At 50.2% G+C, this 20,148-nt stretch overlaps 4 protein-coding genes across 4 annotated transcripts; all 4 read right to left on the bottom strand.

The window, feature by feature from the left end:
- Positions 1 to 237: 237 nt before the first annotated feature.
- On the bottom strand, positions 238 to 4,312 carry FPOAC1_012908 (uncharacterized protein; the record flags this gene model as incomplete). Its single annotated transcript, XM_044857251.1, has 4 exons — positions 238 to 485; positions 564 to 1,417; positions 1,525 to 4,000; positions 4,069 to 4,312. 4 exons carry the CDS (start codon positions 4,310 to 4,312, stop codon positions 238 to 240), a joined length of 3,822 nt encoding a protein of 1,273 aa, XP_044701434.1.
- Positions 4,313 to 4,963: 651 nt separating this feature from the next.
- On the bottom strand, positions 4,964 to 7,556 carry FPOAC1_012907 (uncharacterized protein; the record flags this gene model as incomplete). The annotated part of the gene is made up of 4 exons (XM_044857250.1): positions 4,964 to 5,133; positions 5,229 to 6,411; positions 6,474 to 6,805; positions 7,007 to 7,556. The coding sequence occupies 4 exons, from the start codon at positions 7,554 to 7,556 to the stop codon at positions 4,964 to 4,966; spliced, it is 2,235 nt and encodes a 744-aa protein (XP_044701433.1).
- Positions 7,557 to 10,588: 3,032 nt separating this feature from the next.
- Positions 10,589 to 13,576, bottom strand: FPOAC1_012906 (uncharacterized protein; the record flags this gene model as incomplete). Its single annotated transcript, XM_044857249.1, has 1 exon — positions 10,589 to 13,576. One exon carries the CDS (start codon positions 13,574 to 13,576, stop codon positions 10,589 to 10,591), a length of 2,988 nt encoding a protein of 995 aa, XP_044701432.1.
- A 2,513-nt stretch (positions 13,577 to 16,089) lies between these two features.
- Positions 16,090 to 19,890, bottom strand: FPOAC1_012905 (uncharacterized protein; the record flags this gene model as incomplete). The annotated part of the gene is made up of 3 exons (XM_044857248.1): positions 16,090 to 17,769; positions 17,816 to 19,415; positions 19,469 to 19,890. The coding sequence occupies 3 exons, from the start codon at positions 19,888 to 19,890 to the stop codon at positions 16,090 to 16,092; spliced, it is 3,702 nt and encodes a 1,233-aa protein (XP_044701431.1).
- Between the last annotated feature and the right edge of the window lie 258 nt (positions 19,891 to 20,148).

Here is a 20,148-nt window from a genome sequence, read left to right as displayed (position 1 = left end):
TCATGCTAGACTTACAATATAGGGTTTCTTTTTATTTTTTTCAAGTTATATTGTAAAGGTCTATGCTGCTTTGTTTTAACACTAGCTAACTACCCTATACTATGCACTTATTCTAAGTTCTCTAGTATCCTCTTATGGGAATTCTTTCTTCTTTATAAACCTAGATAAAGTTATGCCTAGGTAGTAAAAGTGTTATGCCTGTATGTCAATTCCCTATAGCTTAGGTATAGTTGATTATCATCTATCTTGAATAATTGAAGAACACCTAGCTACCCATATTTTATTATCACTTCCAAACACAATAGATATGAATTTCTCGGCGTTCTTCATGGCCGAGACTAGACGCTTACGGTCATCGTAGAGCTCCTCCACCGACTTGAGCTTTAGCTCTGTTGTCCGCGGCGTCCGACGACGGGTACCAGTCGTCGAATTATGTTCAACCCATCCGAGCTTGAGTAGCCCGCGGTTGTTAAAACCTCTGTTTTCTATAGTATAAGAAGATACAGGAGAATGGTCAGTTGGCTTGTACTTAAGTATCTGGCTCCACTTTGGCTCCTACTTACCAATCTTTTGGGTCATCTTCCCGACCGACAACATTTTCCCTCCAGTATCGTCCCATGGAAACTCTTCCCTCCTCATGAACCAGAGCATTCGTATGACCATGGTTGCCGCCAGCATGTCGGAGTCTTTTCGCTTCGCAGCCGGGTGGAATTCAGCTCCCATCTCGTCGATATGCGGCGTCACCGTGCAAGCACCGAACGTCAGAGCCAGCAGAAGCATCATGTCGCACAGCGGATCACCCAAGCATTCAGCCAAACAGCTCCTGGCACGGTTGATGTGTCGGACCGCCATCGGATCTGTCTTGTCGTAGTTCTTCTCCAGCTTACCGAACCCTTCTAGGATCATCTGGGGCACCTTTGTGATGGGTACCTCACAACCTATATTGATCTTTCTCTTCCTGCTCCGCTTTGCCGCGGGCTCTCCGCCTGCCGCCATACGCAGCTCTGCCTCCATTGCTGCTCGCTTGAGACTATCCGGTGGTCCGGTTAACACGACTGCTGGTCGCTCGGAAAGCTGGACTCTCTCGAGCTGGATGATACGTCGTGACGTCAGCCGTTTGCAGTAGTACCCAGGAACCCAATCTATGCCAGCCTCTGCCATCTGGTTTGCGATCGCATCAACCCACTCGCGGGCCGTCACACTCTCCTCTCTTGTATGGCGTATAGCTTCGCCGAGCATGGATGGCCATGTGGCATTCTTAGATGCTATGGCTTGTATGGCGGTCTCATCGCCTTTCAGGCACGCCTCGTATATCTCGCTCGCAAAGTCGCTTCGTGCCTTATTTGACCTGGAGGGGGGAGGCAGAGGCATAGGTTCGATATCGTCTGCCGTTCCCGAGAACAGCTTGTCGAATTGCCTGTTTGTCCACACCGTTACAGGTTAGCCTGACATGTTTGCCCCATGGCGGCTCATCGTACCAGCCAGACTTGCAGGAGGGTCACTCTGCGGATAGTTCTAACTGACCTGCTGCTGAAGGGCTTTTCGCTCTGCTCCCATGCGTCTAAGACGGTACCGAAACGCTCCGATCGTCGAATATGCTCTGCCGGGTCTCGGCCGCTACGGGCGCCTTGGTTGAAGTGGATGCGGAGCTGATGTGTCATGAAAGCTACCATCTGTGGTACCCAGAATCCGCGGATAACCTTGCCCAGAAACTTGATGGCACTTCCGACATGTCTGATGTCCTCCGCCCCGAGCTGGCCGAACCATACCCGGCTGTGGCAGTTGGCTGCGACGACCCGGCCGTAGTGGTACTCTAGTGACGCGATGTGTAGCAATATCGGTTTGTGCTCTTCATCCTTCGTCCGGGGCCACCGAACGATATCCAGCTTGCCGCTCGAACCGCGAAAGTCGAGCATGGTAGCCGACACGTACGGCCAGGCACATGACTTGAGGCTCTCCGTAGTAAGAAGCGGCCGGAAGACGGTGGTCATCAGCACTCTCGTGTCACCGGTGAAGCAGTAGTTCCCCAGCCGATCCAGCACCGCGACAGCTTCCGAAAGAGCCAGGTCAAGACCCTTTTCAGCCCGTGCCAGGAACCTCCGATGCATCTCCGCCAGTCCAAGCTCAAACAGTTTAGCAAAGGAACAGAGGATGGTGGGGAAGACGGATGGCAGAAAGCTCCTCAGCACAGTGTTGTATGCCCGCTTCTCCTTGAGAAAGAATCGCATAAGCTGGAAGATGGGATGGAGAACACTGAAGAAGTGTCGATGGCCACGCTCAAGCTTGCTTGGTCGGACGGTTACAACCTGCTCCATACGGAAGGCCACCTGCTCTTGCGACATGGCTGCTCTTATGCGATGGCCCTCGCGCGCGAATGGCATGGTCAGGGATGGCTGGTCAGGCGTCTGCTCGCCAGCAAGAGTTCGCAGCAGTCGCTGTTGACGGGCGGAGATGTAACCTCGCTGTTTCGCCTCGCTCGGGGGAAGAGTCAGAGCACCGGTGGCTATGCCCCGAGCAGGAAGCAGGTCTTCTGGGCTGTGTCGAATCGTCCGCTTGATGTTGGAGTAGGCATGGAAGTAGCCGAAAGAGAGGACGTCTTCAGCACCGTTATTGCGGTAGCTCATGTTGTGGCGCATAACAAGGCATATATCGTTGAGGAAAGGTGGTGGATGTGGTGAGGAAAAGTTCCCATATCTGGGATGGAATGCGAGTGGATAAAAAGTGAAACCTTTCAACCCACCAAAATGCCGAACAAGTGCACATCGGTCTGCTAGGAGTGACAGTGTTCCGTTATCGACATCACCTTGCTGAAACGAGCTTCGGTTCGAGGAGGTACGCTCGATACAGTTGACATCCGCCGCTAAGGCATAGGAGATCTGGTCGATGTTGTCGATGTTGTACTTCTTCTCCAGTTCGGTACGGAGATGTTCAAGTCCGCCACTATACAGGTGCTCTTGGTAGATGTTGTGGCTGTTCTCGGGGCCTGCTGGGTTACCCTCGGTAGGCGCTTCGCCCCCACTGACTGTGCCACCTCTGTGGTCACCATGACTGTTCTCATGATCATCCACAGCATCTAAACCACTTGCTTCAAGCTCAGAACTATGCTCGGACTCAGTCTCAGACCCAGGTTCACCAGGGTCGAGTTCAGAAGCAAGTTCCGGCTCTGGCTCAGGTTCAGGCTCAGGCTCAATCTCGGAGTCAGGATCAGAGTCCGAGTCAGAATCATTCTCGTCTTCGCTCTCCGACCGTAGGCGTGTCTCCATCGGTAGGTCTTTGAGCTCCTCGTTGACTTCAATCTCAATATTGGCCCCACAGTCATATGTGTGGAAAGCAGGCTCGTTGTCAACCCAGAAGCGGTCATAGGAGTGATTTTCGGAAAACGTCTTCCAGTTCGCCATGAAGAGTGTCTGGAAGGTTGTCCACTTGTCATACGACAGAATTGATGTACGCCGGTCGTTCAAGCCCCATGAGGGCTCAACCCCTTCGCCCAAGAGTTCACTATCCGTGAAGACCTCGACGATGTATTCGGCAAGTGTCTTGGAATGGTGTCGCTCGAAGGCGCTGCTTTGACGGGAGGCCTTCTGCCGTTGCCGACGCTGGCCGTGCGACCCAGACAAGTCATCCATCTGGCTCTCCATTGGATGCATCACGATGAACCAAACCTCGCGAGATGCTGCAGTCGCAATTCGAAAAGTCCGGTTGCGAATGTCGAAGGGCAGGTTGGCCGTCAAGTGTTTGCCAGCGTACGATGAGTGCCAGTATCTCAGAGTAAACGTGACGTTGTCGAAGAACCCGCTCCTTCTCGTGATCGGACAAAGAGGCCGGCCAACGATGCCTACCATGTCCAGGTGAAAGATAGGGAAGTATCTGTCTTCAGGGTTCGCAGCTCTGGACCCGGATGCCTTCCTTCCGTAGTCTATCGTGTATCTTCGCTGAAACATCTCGAGTGCCTGGGCTGCATCGAAATCGGGCGCGCTCGTTCGTGATATGAAGTTCTCGGCTGGAATAGACGCCGCTATTGTCAATAAAGAGATATGAAACTGGAAAACATAAAGCTCGTAAACTGACGTTTCATCTTAAAGCTTCCCTTCGAATGATCAACCTTGAAGTCATCTTTATTCGTGGCCTGAACCTCAACAGGCACGCTGACGCCATGCTCATCGAGTTCGCCGCCGTTCGTATAGAGTTCGTCAACAAAGTCGGTGCCGGCAAAGCTTTCAATGCCATCATCGTTGCTTTCTTCTGTAGCGCCTACAGAGACGTAGTCCTCTGGTTCGGCGATCTCGCTCAGTAGGATATCGTGCTCATACATCGCGTCGATGATTATGCAGCATGTCAATCAATATGGAGTACTGCTCTTCGAGACCGGGTAGAGCATCGATTGGTAGTCGGAAGAACTGCGTGACTGTACGCCAACAAGCCGTATCGTAAGTATACGCCGCTTATGTGATAGACGTACGTACAGACATAACAGCGGGACGCTCGGGAGACCACAATGAGCTATGTGCGAATTTACTGCAAGGATAAACTTCAAATCACATTACCCCTGGCCATGCTCATTTCCCCCAAGCCACAATCACACCGACTAGCAGTATTAGGCCACTTGTACCCTAGGGTTGAAATTACTTATGAAACAAGCTTAAGTTTGGGAAAGTGTAATTAGTTACAGCTCCTTGTTGATCGTACTATTGCAGACGGTCCTAGCCACTGTATAGTCTCGACTGGTCACATTTATAACACAGGCAGGCTATGGCTATTACGCTTACTTGCGATCGTATTACTATAATACTACTTCGCCTCGACCCCGCGTGACCATGTAGGTTTGTTTTGTGCTATTCGAGAAGAAGAAGATGACGACGACATTGTGCTTGCTGCGGGCGTTCGCTTGTCCCCCCCTGATCCAGGTTGCTTTGAAGAGGTGGGAGCGCCCGCTCGCGCTGTCCCCCTGTCTGACCCCCCTGCTCTACGTTGTGGCCCCGGTGATGACGATGATGATGGCCTCGCACCTGGCAAGGAATGCCGTTGCGGTTTGCCAAGATGATGATGATGTTGCTTGGTACCCGTCCTTGGCTTGGTTGTTGGAGGTACCAGTGGCTGGATCTGGATAATTTCGATATCTCGTGACCTTTTTGGCTGTAATAATGATAACGATGATGATGATAATGTAGTTTTGTCGTAATTAAGGTCAAGGTTGGGGGATGACTCGGATGAGTCGGGACCAGAGTTACAGTCAGTAACAGGGTCGCCACTATCATCATGATGGCCTGTCTTCTTTGCTTTTTCCTGCGGTGGGATTTCTTGATCCTCGTTTAGATTGGGGGACGTTCTTGTTCTTGGTCCGGGTACTGCGTCCTCCGGGACGCCACCTTTTGCTTTTTCATTGCAGACCGCCACTGCATCAGGATCACGTTGACGCTGATGCTGAGTGAGCCATCGACTCAGCACAGCCTCGAAAGCCTCGTTCCCGAGCTTTTCCATTACGATAGAAGCTGAATCGGCTCCAAGCTCCGGATCCTTTCTAATACAGTCCCCCAACGACGTAGTCAGGACAAGGTGAGCGGGGCGGGAAGGCGTTGTATTATCGCTGCAAGCTTGGTCAGGGAGGATGTGATCGTTTCGAGGCCGCTTCATCCACTCGGAAGAGAATTCGTGCCCAACCCACCGCTGGACTATTGTCAGTACTTCGTTCCACGTCTCGTGTTCGAAACGCTTGGTGTATTGGGCGCTGTCGACCTGTCTGGGTGCTTGCTCCAGATACAACTTGACCGATGGACTTTTGAAGTCCCCAAGACGTTGGAGAACAAATTCGAGGACTTCATGCTGCAAGAGTATAGAAGCTGCCTCGGGCGTTGAATTGTAATGATGGTGGTCTGGCTCCCACACGAGGACACCAAGTCTCTTCTCAGCCTCGTGGACGTATCGGTCGGAGCAGTGGTTTAGCGTTGACACTATGTCAGCCCGCAGAGGCGGCTTGTTGTTGTCACGTTGATTGGAGATCGTCGTGGGGGTGGCATTCAACCAAGCAACAACATGGTTCATGACCTGAAATAGCACCTTCCCATCCTCTCTGCTTAGGCTTAGAAGGCGGTGGATATTGGTAAACCGTAGCCGGGAGGTCCTAAGAATCCTGCTGTATATCTCTTCATATCCGGCGTCATCTGTTGTAGTAAGGAAACCGGGTCGACGTTTGGTGTTTCTATTCGTAGCTGTGGATGATGACGATGATAATGATGATGATAATGATGATGATGATGAAGGCGGATAGAAGAGTGTCTGGACCTGATCTTTTGTGCGGGTTGAGCCCAGGAACTCCGACATCCTCTTCCAGTCCGCCAGCTCCACTTCGTTGGCAGCATCACCGGGAAGTTGAGACAGCGTCTGCAATACGCTGCGGAACATCCCAAACCAGAACTACATATATATGACTTTTATTAGCTGATAAGGCCGACTGTCAAGAGTCCTTCTTCACTTACATCGTCGATTCTGTAACTAATCATCCAGTCCCATGTTGAGATTTTGAAGGTAGCCCTGCCAATCGAGGTCTCACACCAACGCGTGGCCATCTCTCTCCATCTCTCGTTCCTCCAGATGGTAGCCAGACGACGAGTGGGAAATTGCTTCTCACTGCCTAACTGAAGAACGTCGATCATCTGATCCTCGACATGGGCTGCTTTCCCGCAGAATAAGTCAGGGTCTTGGCTTGATGCTGCAACGACTTGCATCCATACTTGGCCGTGACTATCAGCCATGGCTGGATCCTGTCGATTGACCCGGAGCTTGAGATTTAAGCTTAGTGGCAGCGTATCTGTCCATATGATTGGTTCGCGTTAGTATACCAGATGATGATGATGATGATGATGATGATGATGATGATGATGATGATGATGATGATGATGATGATGATGATGATGATGATGATAATGATAATGGATATTTCTTGGCGGTGAAAATGGCTGGGCATGCAAATCCGCTTGAATCTGCGCCACTGCCTGATGGCGAAACGCACCCTTGTCATAGAACTCGCAGGTCCACCACAGTTCTTTTTCGCCAGCGCCCGTTTCCTGTACGTATGCCTCGAGAGCCTTGATACGGTGCTGTCCAGCCATAACCTCTGCCTGACTCCCTCCATTGACGGAAGACCATTCGTCAAAGAAAGGTAACTCTTCGGAAATGTCGGGGTTGATCGACTGGCCTTGTCTCTGAAGATGCTTCATCATCCGCGACACGTCAGCTCGACTGCAGAGGACCAGGAGATGATTCTCTTCAGCCTTTCGATTCAATCCGCCCTGTGTAAAAACGGTGCAGAGAGTTCGCACATGCTTCGTATCCAAGCGCCTATTCCTTCCTAGGCTCCATGTGGAAGTCAGAGCATTAGTAGGCATACGAGCTGTCAGGATTCGATGTTTTCGTGCTTGTTCCCGAACGGAGTCTTCGTCTTTGAAGCATGTTGTCTTCTTCCTTGGTCTCTTTTCGTCCCTATCCGTCTCTTCATCTGCTCTCCCCCTTTTGCTTGGCCGCCCAGGCTTGCCAGCGGTCGATAATAATGATGTTGCCATCTTGTTGCAGTCTCTTGATGCTTGCATGCAGGACGATGAGTAACAGGTGATAATAACGATGCTTTGGCGCTGGTAAATTTTCTGCCGTGCGGATACCTTGGCCTAGAAGATGATGTATTGATACCAGCGTGCTGATGATGGTGATGATCCTGGTGGTCTTAAATGATGGGCGTGGATTTGAGTGCAGATGAAGCCAAGCCACGCAAATCTTATGTGAAAATCAGGGGGGGGAAGGGGCTGCAGGGCGGGCTGGATGCTCTACAGGGGTTGTGGTCTGTTGTGGAGACTGTAACGAGACTGTACCTTACCGATTAGGGTTAAAGTATATATATGCCACCTTGTGTGAATCAAGCGTTGCCGTCATATGTGTATGTATGCTAGAGTGAATTAACTCGGAGCAGCTTAGCACTTGGAGGTAAACGCGTGACCCCGGTCGAGCTATCCCTGTTGTTGACAATCGGTTACGCGTTAGTTCGATTTTGCGTCTTTCTCCCACCTGCAATTTAATTGGCTTCAGGATTAGTAATTGTAGTCTTTTTTGATCACAAACTTTTTTTCCTGTACTCTTCCATAGGTTACTTATAACTGTATCATGGTAAACAAAGACCTTTTTACTATTTACTACTATATCTAGTAAGGATAGTTAGTTGTAAAATAGTAGTACGATTGAAATACTAACTATCTAAAGGTCTATCAACTTATATAGTAATCTAGAAAGAAATATAAAAGCAAGGTAGTTGGTTCTGTATAGGGTAGCTTAGATCTAATGCCCTAGCAGGCTGGGGTTAACCCCCCCTGTTAACTGCTGAATTATAAATACGTCTATTCTGTTACGACCCAACTAATCTCCACCCACGTGAGATAACATACTGTTGAGGTTGAAGATTGAACATGAAGGATGGTACAATGATAGTCCGATCCGTCTGTCATATAAGCTTGGGATGACATGTCCTGTCTGTAGTTAGTTGTTCTTTATCCTTACATCAATCAATCTCATTACCTCACTTCAATACATACCCCACGTTTTCCACCACTTAGAATAGACCTACCCTATACAAGTCGAACGGACCCCATTCGACTTGCATGACGAACAGAGTCGAACCGACCTCGTTCGCCTTGCATGCCTGTCGAACAGAGTCGAACCGACCTCGTTCGACCTGCATAACCCTCATGTATATATACATTCGCTTAGCACTAGATAGTACGATGGCCTACCAGCTATCAACAAAACTTCTTTACCTGAATACGCCTAACCCGCTCTATTCACTATTAAGAGACGTGACACTTCGCAACGCTCAGTGACAACGCCCTACGACTCTGCCAACATAAACCAGTACGGACTAGTTTATCCCTTGGGAACCTTCACCCGTCACATATTCCCCCCTCCCACCCCAGCTCAAAACCCAATCCCAAATTAACTACCCTATATAGGTAAACAGCTTTGTTTCTTACCAACTTCTTAAGGTACCTATTAACACTCTATAAAGTCAAAACTGCATTCTATAGGTAAAAGCCTTCTGCTAAGCTACAGTGTCATAGTTATAATAATCCAATACTCGGCGATGTGACATAGACTCCCGAAGATTATAAAGAGGATAATGATGATGTAAGTAACGTTAACTGCAGATAGGCAATTCCAAGGTTTTCTACCCCAGGGTACAAAATTACCAAGTACCTTTTCCTATATACCCGATGATAATGGAGTGAGCAGATAGTTGATAGTAGGGTAGGTAGGGGACTGCATATTGCTTTGTACCCCAGGGTACAAAAATACTACCCTTCCTCCTCCTGCTCCTTATACTGCTACTGCTACTGCTACTACTGCTACTACTGCTACTACTGCTACTACTGCTACTACTGCTACTACTGCTACTACTGCTACTACTACTACTATGATAGCATAATACTATACTTACTTGCAATTCAGTCCAGTCCAGTCCTATTCTACCTCACCCTAACCCTACCCCCAGCACGCTCGATAGCAAAGGACATGCGTCCTAACTCTCGCTCAAATGTCTCCACCTCCTGATGAATGCGGATCTCTTCTTGCCTCGCCTTGAATTGCTCATACCGTATGCTCCGCCCTGCCTGCTCAAACCGTGACTGAATCTCACCTTCTGTCGCTTCTCCCCCCCCATGTTGATCTCTTGTATCAATACCCTCCCTCCTAATACTGCTGCTGCTGCTGCTGTCGATCTCTTGATTCTCGACCCACGATATGTCCTCCTCGAACATCAACTGATCTCTCTGCCGCCGGCATATGTCGCACATCTCTTCTACCCCTTCCTCACAACCTGCCCGATCTAATCGGCCATCCATCACCTGATCCAACACCACGCGCCGACACCACATTCCACTGATGAACCTCTCCACCGCCGCCTCCTTTGCTGGCCAACTGTTGCTTGATGCCGGCGCTTGCTTCGCTCTTTTCCCGATCGCCTTGCCATCTTCTCGTCCGTTTCCCTTCGGTCGGCATGTGACGATGATTGCTTCGCTCTGCCCACCATCTCGCCCGGCCCGTCCGCTCTCTTGGACGTAATCTCGTAATCGACTCGGCATGCCGGCGTGGACCACCAACCGTACGTCCGGTACGTCTATTCCTAATCCCAACGCATTTGTCGCTACGATCAAATGACCGTCCTCGATCCACAATCGCAATCTTTGCTCCTTGCCTGCTGTTGTGTCTACTTTCGAATGGTACACATGGCATTCCAACATGTTTCCCAATCGCTCAACTCGATCGATCGTATTAGCGTATACAATAACTCGGCCGCTGTTGCGTTGGTATAACCAATCCCGTACTGTCTTCATAACCTTCCTGTCCTCTGCGTCTTCTTCTGGCCCGGCTTCCTGATCTTTGCATGTTCTCCCCTCCTGACGTTGATGTTTTGGCGACGGCGTCGGCGGCACTTCAACTACCCTATACCGGATATTCGGCCTCGATGTTCGCGATCGGAATATCTTGACACGGTTTATCGGTACCCTGACAACCTCGCAAAACCTCTCTACCTCGCCGGGCGGTAATGTGGCCGTCAAAAACACCTTTGCACGCCCCATTCATTCAATACTTGACCCAACTCCATCATCTGCGGTCGGAATCGGCCGGTGCTGTCCAAAATCGTGTGGCACTCATCCACCACAACCCGGTCCAACGCACATCGCGCCTGCAATCGGTTCACAAAATCGCCAAACTCCTTCGTCACGGCTGATTCGGGTGTCACGAACACGATCGGGGCAATTTGATGTCCTTCACGGCTCTTCCATACATATGTCCCGATTTCGCTCTTCTCACAACGTCCGTGCAAATCATCCCGCAATGATATCAACGGCACGATCACGATTGTGGTTCCGCCGTTATCGTTGGCGCAATACGCCGGTAACAAAAACGACATGCTCTTGCCCTCGCCGGTGCCTGCGATCTGGATGATGGGACTCTCTCCCCGTATAATTGCCCGGATCACCGTCTCCTGCTGCCCGCGGAATGCCGCCGACGGGCCCATCATCTGTCGTAACTGACCGGCGATGTTGACCTGCTGCAACCGTCGGAATCGCTGCATCTGATTGTATTCACGCTCCGTGTCGTACGGGGCACGCTTTCGCCGGGCTATCGCGGCCATCCCTCCACCCTCCTCGCTGTCCTGGAACTCGAATAAACGGTGCCATTGCCGGCTAACCGCTCGGAACTTGTCCCGGATCGACGCCGTGCTGAACAATCCCTGCTGCAACTCGCGCGCATAAATCATGCCGGCAACATGTGTTCCGTGTCCGGCTTGCAAATCAACGGGGTTATCATCCAAATCATCATCTTCATCATCCCCTTCCAGTGTCGACTCTTTGAATGCACCATGCAAGTATCGACGGGCGATGGCAATGGCAATCTGCCTCCATGAACTAATATTCAACGTCACACTTAATAATCGCCTGCTGTGTCGCTGGATGATTCGACGGACCCGGTCTGATGTCCACTTTCGCTCCTGCACCCAACTCTGGAACCCCACGTCGTCGTCATCTGAGTTTTCGATGATATCGTTTCTGCCGCCGCCTCCGCCGTCGTTATCTTCGTCGTTTTCGTCATCTCCTTCACGTCTGCCACTGTTGTTGTGATGCCCCTCTAATGCTGCCCATCTCGCCTCCCTCTCTTCTATAGCGCTATCTTCCGCCTTGCGTACCACTTCGTCCGGCCACATAAACGGGCTGCGGATCGCGGCATCCTGAACGACACCCTGCACCTGCTGCCAAAATGGCAAAACTAACCACAAATACCACACCAGCAACTCACCTACGGCACGGGGCAGATACCGGTGAATCACTTTGGCCTGCCCCGTTAATCGAAATCCCTTGTGGTATAATGTAACCATGCACATCATACCGTTATGCGCCAACACATTCCGCACCCCTCCGTTCATTGTGTTCTCATGTCGTATGCCGGTCATCTCGGTGACTCGTCCTGGTTGGCTCATCATGTACATCAACATGAATATGCGCTCCATGAACCCGTTGAACTTTTGACCGTATGACTGCACCGCCCGGGCCTGGAACGGCTTTCCGTCCCTTCTCTCGTTGTCGATCCATACCTTGCGTCGTGCCTGGCCCTGCCCATGCGGTTGGGTATCGCGGATCTGGTTCATCACCCAATTCTTACCTCTCTTCACCCACTCGCGATTTCGGTCGTCAGTTAAGAATGAATACCCTATCCGGTCCTCGCTGTGATCGTCTTCCACCGCCGACCACGGGATCCGCGGCAGCTGGTCCACATCATCCACCATCGTCAGCGTGGCCAAATGCTCTCTCGCTTCCCTCGTCAATGCGTGCAACATCTCGGTCAACGCACCCATCCGGAACCGTGTCTTTCGGTACTTGATGTGGTCGCCATCCCAATCTACGGTCCCGCTCGCTGGTGTGTTGAACCGAATGTACATGCCATACGTGCGCGCCTCGTATATCCAATCCATCGGCGTTGGCTCGGCGTATGTCTCCTTGGATGTTGTCGTCATGAACCTCTGCACCTTCTCACGCACGATGCGGAACATGCTGGGCGCTTCCTCTTCGGCTTCTTCTTCGGCCTCCTCCTCGTCATCCAGTTGCCTCAACTTCGCCTCCTTTAATCGGGCCACCTCTGCCTTCCTCTCTTGAAATGACTGATACACAACCATCGCCCGCGCCACCTTGATCACGGCCGAATACATGGGTGTGTAATCCATCACATCCATCCAACCTCCGTCTTTCCGGATCCCCAGCACGGCCAACCCGCTGATAATGGCGCTACGATACTCACCTGCCGTTAACTTGTGGTCCAGTAATGCAATGACTACCTGCAACGTCAACGTGTCCACCTGATCCTTATCTAACGGGTTGGCTTCGGGATCGTCAATATGCTCTTGAATCATATCTTCTAACGCATCCATGTAATCGCTCTGCCGCTTTGTTAACTTGAACCCGGGCCTCTTCTTGTCATCTGCAATCTCCTCTGCCCGGTAAATATAACATATCAGCTTTGTCCACACTGCTGTATATCGGGCCCACGTGTCTTCCTCGACCCGATTGTCAAACGGCCGCCGCGGCTTCTTGTCGACTTCTTTACGCTGCGCTTCGAACAACGCCTGGGTGCCAACGGTGCTGGGTGCGGCTGTGATCCGCGCCTGCGACATGACGCGTATGATGCTGTCGTGGATTAACTGCAAAACATGCTCTTCCTCGCCAACCGGGTCCGTCAACTGTCTCATGGCTTCCGGATCTAAACCCTGCAAATGGTCGGCCCATCCTACACGCTCCAACCACGCATTGGCATCTGTCTTTGCGTTGGCGGCTTTAATGCACTCTTTCTCCTCCTGCTCGAACTGCTTTTGCTTCTGCTCCATGGCATAAACCGCCCGCTCCATCATGGCAGCCTCGTCTGGTGTCTGGGTGGCCGGTGCTCCAAACCCGACCTCGAACCAACCACTACCCGGCCCGTTGCTGAAAAGCCGCTGGCTTTGGACGCCGGTACGCCATGGGACCTGCTGAGCCTGTATCTTCCGCATCTGCTGACTTCCGCCTCTTCCTCGGGGATTGCTCCACCTGTGATCTTTCCGGTAATGTTCCTGCATGCCCCGCGGGGTGCCGACCACAAATAAACAACCTTCCTCATTGCAACCTAAATTATCAGACGTGGGCGGATGGATATATGGGATTGGGTCGGTCGTCGGCGGTGGCTTCTGCCACGTCAATAACCCTCTCCGGTCCTCGATCATGCCGGGCATATCCCTCACTTGTTGGGCTATATCTCTTCTGGTAGCTGCTTTGATGCCCTTGTGATGCTTCTTTAAATGCGGCTCGACCTCCTTGGTGACATATGCATAATGGCATATTGTACATATAACAAATGGATACTCGGGTAATTTAATAAATGGCAACATCTCGACTTATTTAAATGTCCTCTAATGTGGTTGAAATGTTATTATTATGCCTATTTATTGATATTATTTATACCCCTCTTATATTTGCTTTTGTTGTTGCTGTGATACTAAACCTTAAACCTTATCTAGCTCTTAGTGCTGGGCTTGAGTTGAATGCTAATATAATCCTTCCCTCGAACTGGGGTTGCTGACTAATACGTCTCGCTTTACCCTGGTCTCTTTCAACTTCAATCGATCAATTAATTCCAACTTTAAATGGGTCGCAATGCCGCAAAAATGACTTTCGAAGGCTGGCAAGCCAGATATAAGCTTCCCTCGATGTAATGAATCGATGCATCTACTTGAAATGCATTTTAGCGATGAAAACCTATGGGTGACCTGAATCCGTTGGGGTGCAATGGATTCAGGTCGTCATTTCATTAGCGCCTTTTTTTTTACTATGGGAAAGCCATTGGATTCAGAGCTGAATCCGCCGCGCAGCTAGGATAGGATAGGATAGGCTGGCAAGCCAGATATAAGCTTCCCTTGATGTAATGAATCGATGCATCCGCTTGAAATGCATTTTAGCGATAAAAACTTGGGGGTGCAGCGATTCCGTTTATGTTAAATGGAATCGCTATACACTTTCATTAGCGCTTTTTTTTTTAGTATGGGCTTTCAAATGGAATCGCTAGCGAATCCGCCATGCAGCTAGGATAGGTTTTTGTGTTGTTAGGTAGTAAGGTAGTTAAAGAGGAGTTGAGTTAGGGGGTGTTTTAAAAAGTAGTAAAAAGAGGAAGGAGAAGTGAAGAAGTGAAGGAGTAAGAGAAAAGGGGTGAGGTAGTTGAGGGTTAAAAGAGTGGTTAGAGTTGTAAGGGAAAGAGAAAGGAAGTGGTGAAAAGGGTAGGGTTGAGTTAGAGGTTTGTTTAGAAAGTAGTGAAGAAAGAAAAGAAAACTAAGGGTTGAGAGAGTGGTTAGAGTTGTAAAGGGAAGTTATAGCTCTGCCCACTTTTACCTTGACACAGAGGATTGGTAACTAGACTGGCCGTCTATCTTATGTTTTCTTTCGCTACACACAGCTTCGTATACATCAGAGGACCTCTTCAGTATTGGCACACTCTGTTTCTCTGCTAGACTGTCACAGAAAGCTCTCAGTCGATCTTGACGTCGTTTGAAGAAGACTGCACTCGTTTTGCATTGTCTCTAATGACGCTATATATTCATGGTTATCGTCAACAACCAGTCCTTACTCCAATCTCGTCAACTTCAACGGCCTTTGTAACCAAAATAACATACGTCTCTAGTCATTGCCAAAAGGAAAAGCAAATGTCTGTCTGAAAGGCTTGTGCATCCCTAGTTATTGCCACTCACACACATATATATATATAGTTACGATATTTTGAGTTTATATGTTGCTTTGCACATAGTTACTGTGTAGTAAAACTAGCTTCTACTGTAAGGGTGCACATGCATACACCAAAACTGGGAAGGCCTGGACACCCAATCTCAATCGGAAAATTGACCATGTAACTTAAGTTATACCACAAAAACCTTACGTCATCACCAATCACTGTTAGGTCAACCATTGGCTACAGGCCATATGCTAAGCGTAAGTTAACTGGTAAATACACTAAGTTAATCCATGATAGAAAATGCAACGCTTGTTGGTCGACTAAGTATGCTTGATCCGACGTTTCAGCTCCCCACTTCTGACTCTTGGCTTCCAGCCCAGCTGAGATCCACAAGTGTCAGGCGGTATAAGCCTTGTAATGAAGCTTGGCTCCTGAACAGGGAAGGGGTCCATTATGACTCAGCTTAGAAAAGTATATAACATAGGATGAAACGGAGGATATCAAGTAGACGTTATACGAAGATGATAGATATGTCAGGTTTAGTAAGCAATAGCAAAATCATGCTGTTGTTTGGGTCTGGAGTGATCAAGTTCAACAATTTGACAAGGGTCAGCCGACGGAAACGCGACGCGTTTCGTGTTTTCTAATTTCGTAAGTGCGGTAGTTACAAGAAACGCAGTGCGTTTCCATCAGAGAAATATGGGGCGAAATTGCTAGACGATGATTGGACAAAAACAGGAAACGCAATGCGTTTCTGCTAGTAACACTTGAGTAGGGTCTAATGTAATTTAGTACGCCCTCATATTCTCAGTAGTTGTATCCATCCACTGCTCCATGTCCGCCATAGAAATCCCCAATACCAAGACTCTTCCTGATAGGCAACCTATCACAACTCCGCTTCCCGAAACAGCTACTTCTCCGCCGCGGCATCCGGGAGGCAGCCAGAGCAAGTCCTTTCCGGCCGCCGTGACCCAGGTGCTGCCTGTGCAGGCAAGCATCGGGGCATGCGAAGATTGCCACGGCATAGCAGAACCGGGGCGAAATTGTGAGCTGCATGTCAGGGGAAATGTACCAGTCTGTGACAATGCCACGCCCATCAAGCGTAAAAGATAGAACACCTGCATGCAATGATACGAGGTCTCCGCACTCGCCCGTCTCGGCATCCCAGATCCGTATCGTCCCGTCATCAGAGCTTGATGCCACCTTTTTCGAGTCGTGCGAGAACACCACCGAGACGACCCAGCCGGTATGGTCCCCTAGAGTCAACAAGCACTTGCCCGTCTCGGCATCCCAGATCCGTATCGTCTCGTCATCAGAGCCTGATGCCACCTTTTTCAAGTCGTGCGAGAACACCACCGAGTTGACATTGCTGATATGGCCCTTCAGCTCTCGCTCGCACTTGCCCGTCTCGGCATCCCAGATCCGTATCGTCTCATCCCCAGAGCCCGATGCCACCTTTTTCGAGTCGTGCGAGAACACCACCGAGTAGATATGGCCGGTATGGTCCTCTAGAGTCAACAAGCACTTGCCCGTCTCGGCATCCCAGATCCGTATCGTCTTGTCATCAGAGCCTGATGCCACCTTTTTCGAGTCGTGCGAGAACACCACCGAGTGGATATGGCCGGTATGGTCCTCTAGAGTCAACAAGCACTTGCCCGTCTCGGCATCCCAGATCCGTATCGTCTCGTCCCTAGAGCATGATGCCACCTTTTTCGAGTCGTGCGAGAACACCACCAAGTAGTTTTGGTTGATATGGCCCTCTAGAGTCAACAAGCACTTGCCCGTCTCGGCATCCCAGATCCGTATCGTCTCGTCCCTAGAGCATGATGCCACCTTTTTCAAGTCGTGCGAGAACACCACCAAGTAGCTTTGGTTGATATGGCCCTCTAGAGTCAACAAGCACTTGCCCGTCTCGGCATCCCAGATCCGTATCGTCTCGCCCCCAGAGCTTGATGCCACCTTTTTCGAGTCGTGCGAGAACACCACCGAGTAGATATGGCCGGTATGGTCCTCTAGAGTCAACAAGCACTTGCCCGTCTCGGCATCCCAGATCCGTATCGTCTCGTCCCCAGAGCTTGATGCCACCTTTTTCGAGTCGTGCGAGAACACCACCGAGCTGATATACTCGGTATGGCCCTTCAGCTCTCGCTCGCACTCGCCCGTCTCGGCATCCCAGATCCGTATCGTCTTGTCATCAGAGCCTGATGCCACCTTTTTCGAGTCGTGCGAGAACACCACCGAGTAGATATGGCCGGTATGGCCCTCTAGAGTCAACAAGCACGCATCCCAGTTTGCCTCAACCTTCGGCAACGCGCTTATCCATCTCGGAATAGCATATTCAAATCTCATTCGCACAACACTCTTGCTTGGTGTAAAAGCCAGACAGCAATAAATCTGCAGCGGCGCTTCGGCTATTACGGAAAAGTAGGTCTGAACAAACCGCACTGCATCAGCCACAAAAGTCGACAGCCTCGAGTCTTCTCGGTTCTAACATCTGTCAGCGTGGTTAAAACCATAAGGCATAAGCACAAACCTCTACCCATCGGGCTAGTAACCTAAGTGAGTCCAGGCATTCCTTGGCTCGCCCCAGTAGACTCATCGCTTCCACCCAATGCAGAAACTTTGTCGTCAAAAAGTTATAAATTTCCTCACCATCGTCTGGCCTGGAGTCACCCTCGGTGTGATGATAAGCCCAGTGCATGCAAGCATATTGGACTTGTGAAGGTATACTTTTCTCCAGTTGCTCAAGGTCCACCACAGATCGACGCATACCGGGAAAAGATAGGCCGCATATGTTCTTCCGAAGAGCGCCACGCATGACACGCAAGCAGTGTTTTGCTAGCCTTCGGTGCGTAAGCTTTTCATCTACCCAAAAATCCGATGTTGCTTTACTGCCTCGGTCAACAAGATAGTCTCGGAACGACAAGTGCAGCAGCCGTACAGGCATTGCTCGTTCGAGCGGGATGCTCAATACCGAATGCAGCGCATCTAATCTTTCGTCTACAGTGTCAGGTAGAACGTCGATCAATCGTGAAAGTGCTGTCACCGATAGAGGACTCGCAAGGGTAACGATACTGCCGACAATCACTTTGAAGTCTTTGATCACCTCATCTCTCTCTTTCTTTGGCAGTTCGGCGATCTGTGAGTGTAAAATCGGTGTGTAGGTTTGCTCGAGTCGCGACCCATGATTTGTCCCCTCTTGATCCAGCACCGTCTGCAATCGTGTTCGAGGATTCCTCCGTCGGGAATCACCGACAAAACGACAAACAGTAGCTGCAAAGATGAAGAGCGGTACAGCCATCTGCGCAAGAGTCTGTACAATTGGGCTGCCTGGCCAATCCGGAGGCAGCTTCCTTTCATCGCCAACAGTCGTGTTGAAATCGTTTCGGATCTTCTCAAACTCGGCATCCAAGAACACAACTATATCGTGCTCGACACTTTCTGGTGGGATGTCATGTAGAACTAAGTCCTGGTAGGAGTCCTGCACCTGACTGAATCCCAACCGAATGGGAAGCTCCGGCCTGCTCGTCACGAACACCCTGAGGTGAGGAAGCGGAGTTTTGGCTTGCGAGAGAATTTTTATCAGCGACCTGGCATCAGCCTCTTGATCACACTCGTCCAAGGCATCTATCACGATCACGATCGGCGACAACACCTTCACCGATGCTGCTGCCCCGGACAGCGGTTCCTGGATGAGCTTTTGGAACTGCTCTCTTGCCGACTTTTCTATAATGGCTGGATTGTCATCAAGGGTCTTCTTGGTGAAGAAAGCAGCTCCTTGAATGTTGAAAGCCAGTTGGTAGGCTAGAGTGGACATCAATTTGTTGAGGTTGCCTCGGTCCATCTCTCCTCTCTTGAAGAAAAAGCTGGCACCGAGATCACCTCGCTTAGATCGCCTTCTAGCAATAGTCCGCGAGATAGTCGACTTTCCCGTTCCCGCCATTCCATTCAGCCAGAAGATCGTCTTCGACCCAGGGTCGTCAATCCAGCGGTCTATTTCTTTGAGGAGCTTTTCGCGGGTGTCGGGCAGGCAAGTCGGGTTGTGTTCTTCTGCCTTGGAGTCAAAAGAGGCACCGTGTGCAATGGGTAATTGGTTAAGCGTAGTTCGGTCATTCACGTTCTGGAGGATCGTGCTAGGTCGTATCTGCATCAGCTCAGTCACCGTTTCCCAGATTGCATCGCTTACGTCTGATCGATAGTCAACGCTGAAGAAATAGTGCCTCTGCAACGTTCGAGATCCTCAACGATTTCGTTAACTTCTTTGCTTTCAAATGCCCATTTGTGTGCGCATATAGTGAAAAAGCTCATCCCCTTTCGACTAGTCGAAAGCTGAAGCTGTTTCTCGAGGTTTTCCAGCTTCAAGCGACTGTCTTCTATCGTAGACTTGAAGTGTTGCAATGCTTTCAACTCATTGCCACGAGGTCCTTTAACGAGGTCCTGGAGCTTTATGGCGGTATCCAAAAAACCGTTAACTTTATTGCGTAGTCTTTGAATATCATTCTCGGCGTTCTTCACCTGTCCGACGTATTTTAGGCATAGGGAAAATACTTTTTCAGATAATTCGACCACAGCAATGACGCTGGATGCAACGCCGAGTGCTTCCGCCATGGGATCTGATCTCTGCACTCGCTCTCAGGTTTGTTGGCGATGAATGTACTGCCGTGGAACGAGGAAGGACAAGATTCACTATATCATTTCCGTACAGCCCGCAGGGGTCTCGAAAGTTGGACCGATACAACAGTCCACAACGACAACCATGTTTTGAGTGATATCTTGGCTCTGACCGATATTTGACCCATATTTCTGCTGCGACTCACGCCCTGTACTTACCCTGCATATGCACCCCTCGCCTTACCTTTACCAACC

Source organism: Fusarium poae (genome assembly GCF_019609905.1).
Source record: "Fusarium poae strain DAOMC 252244 chromosome Unknown contig_1, whole genome shotgun sequence".
Lineage (NCBI taxonomy): Eukaryota > Fungi > Ascomycota > Sordariomycetes > Hypocreales > Nectriaceae > Fusarium > Fusarium poae.
This window is presented reverse-complemented; position numbering and strand designations above follow the sequence as displayed.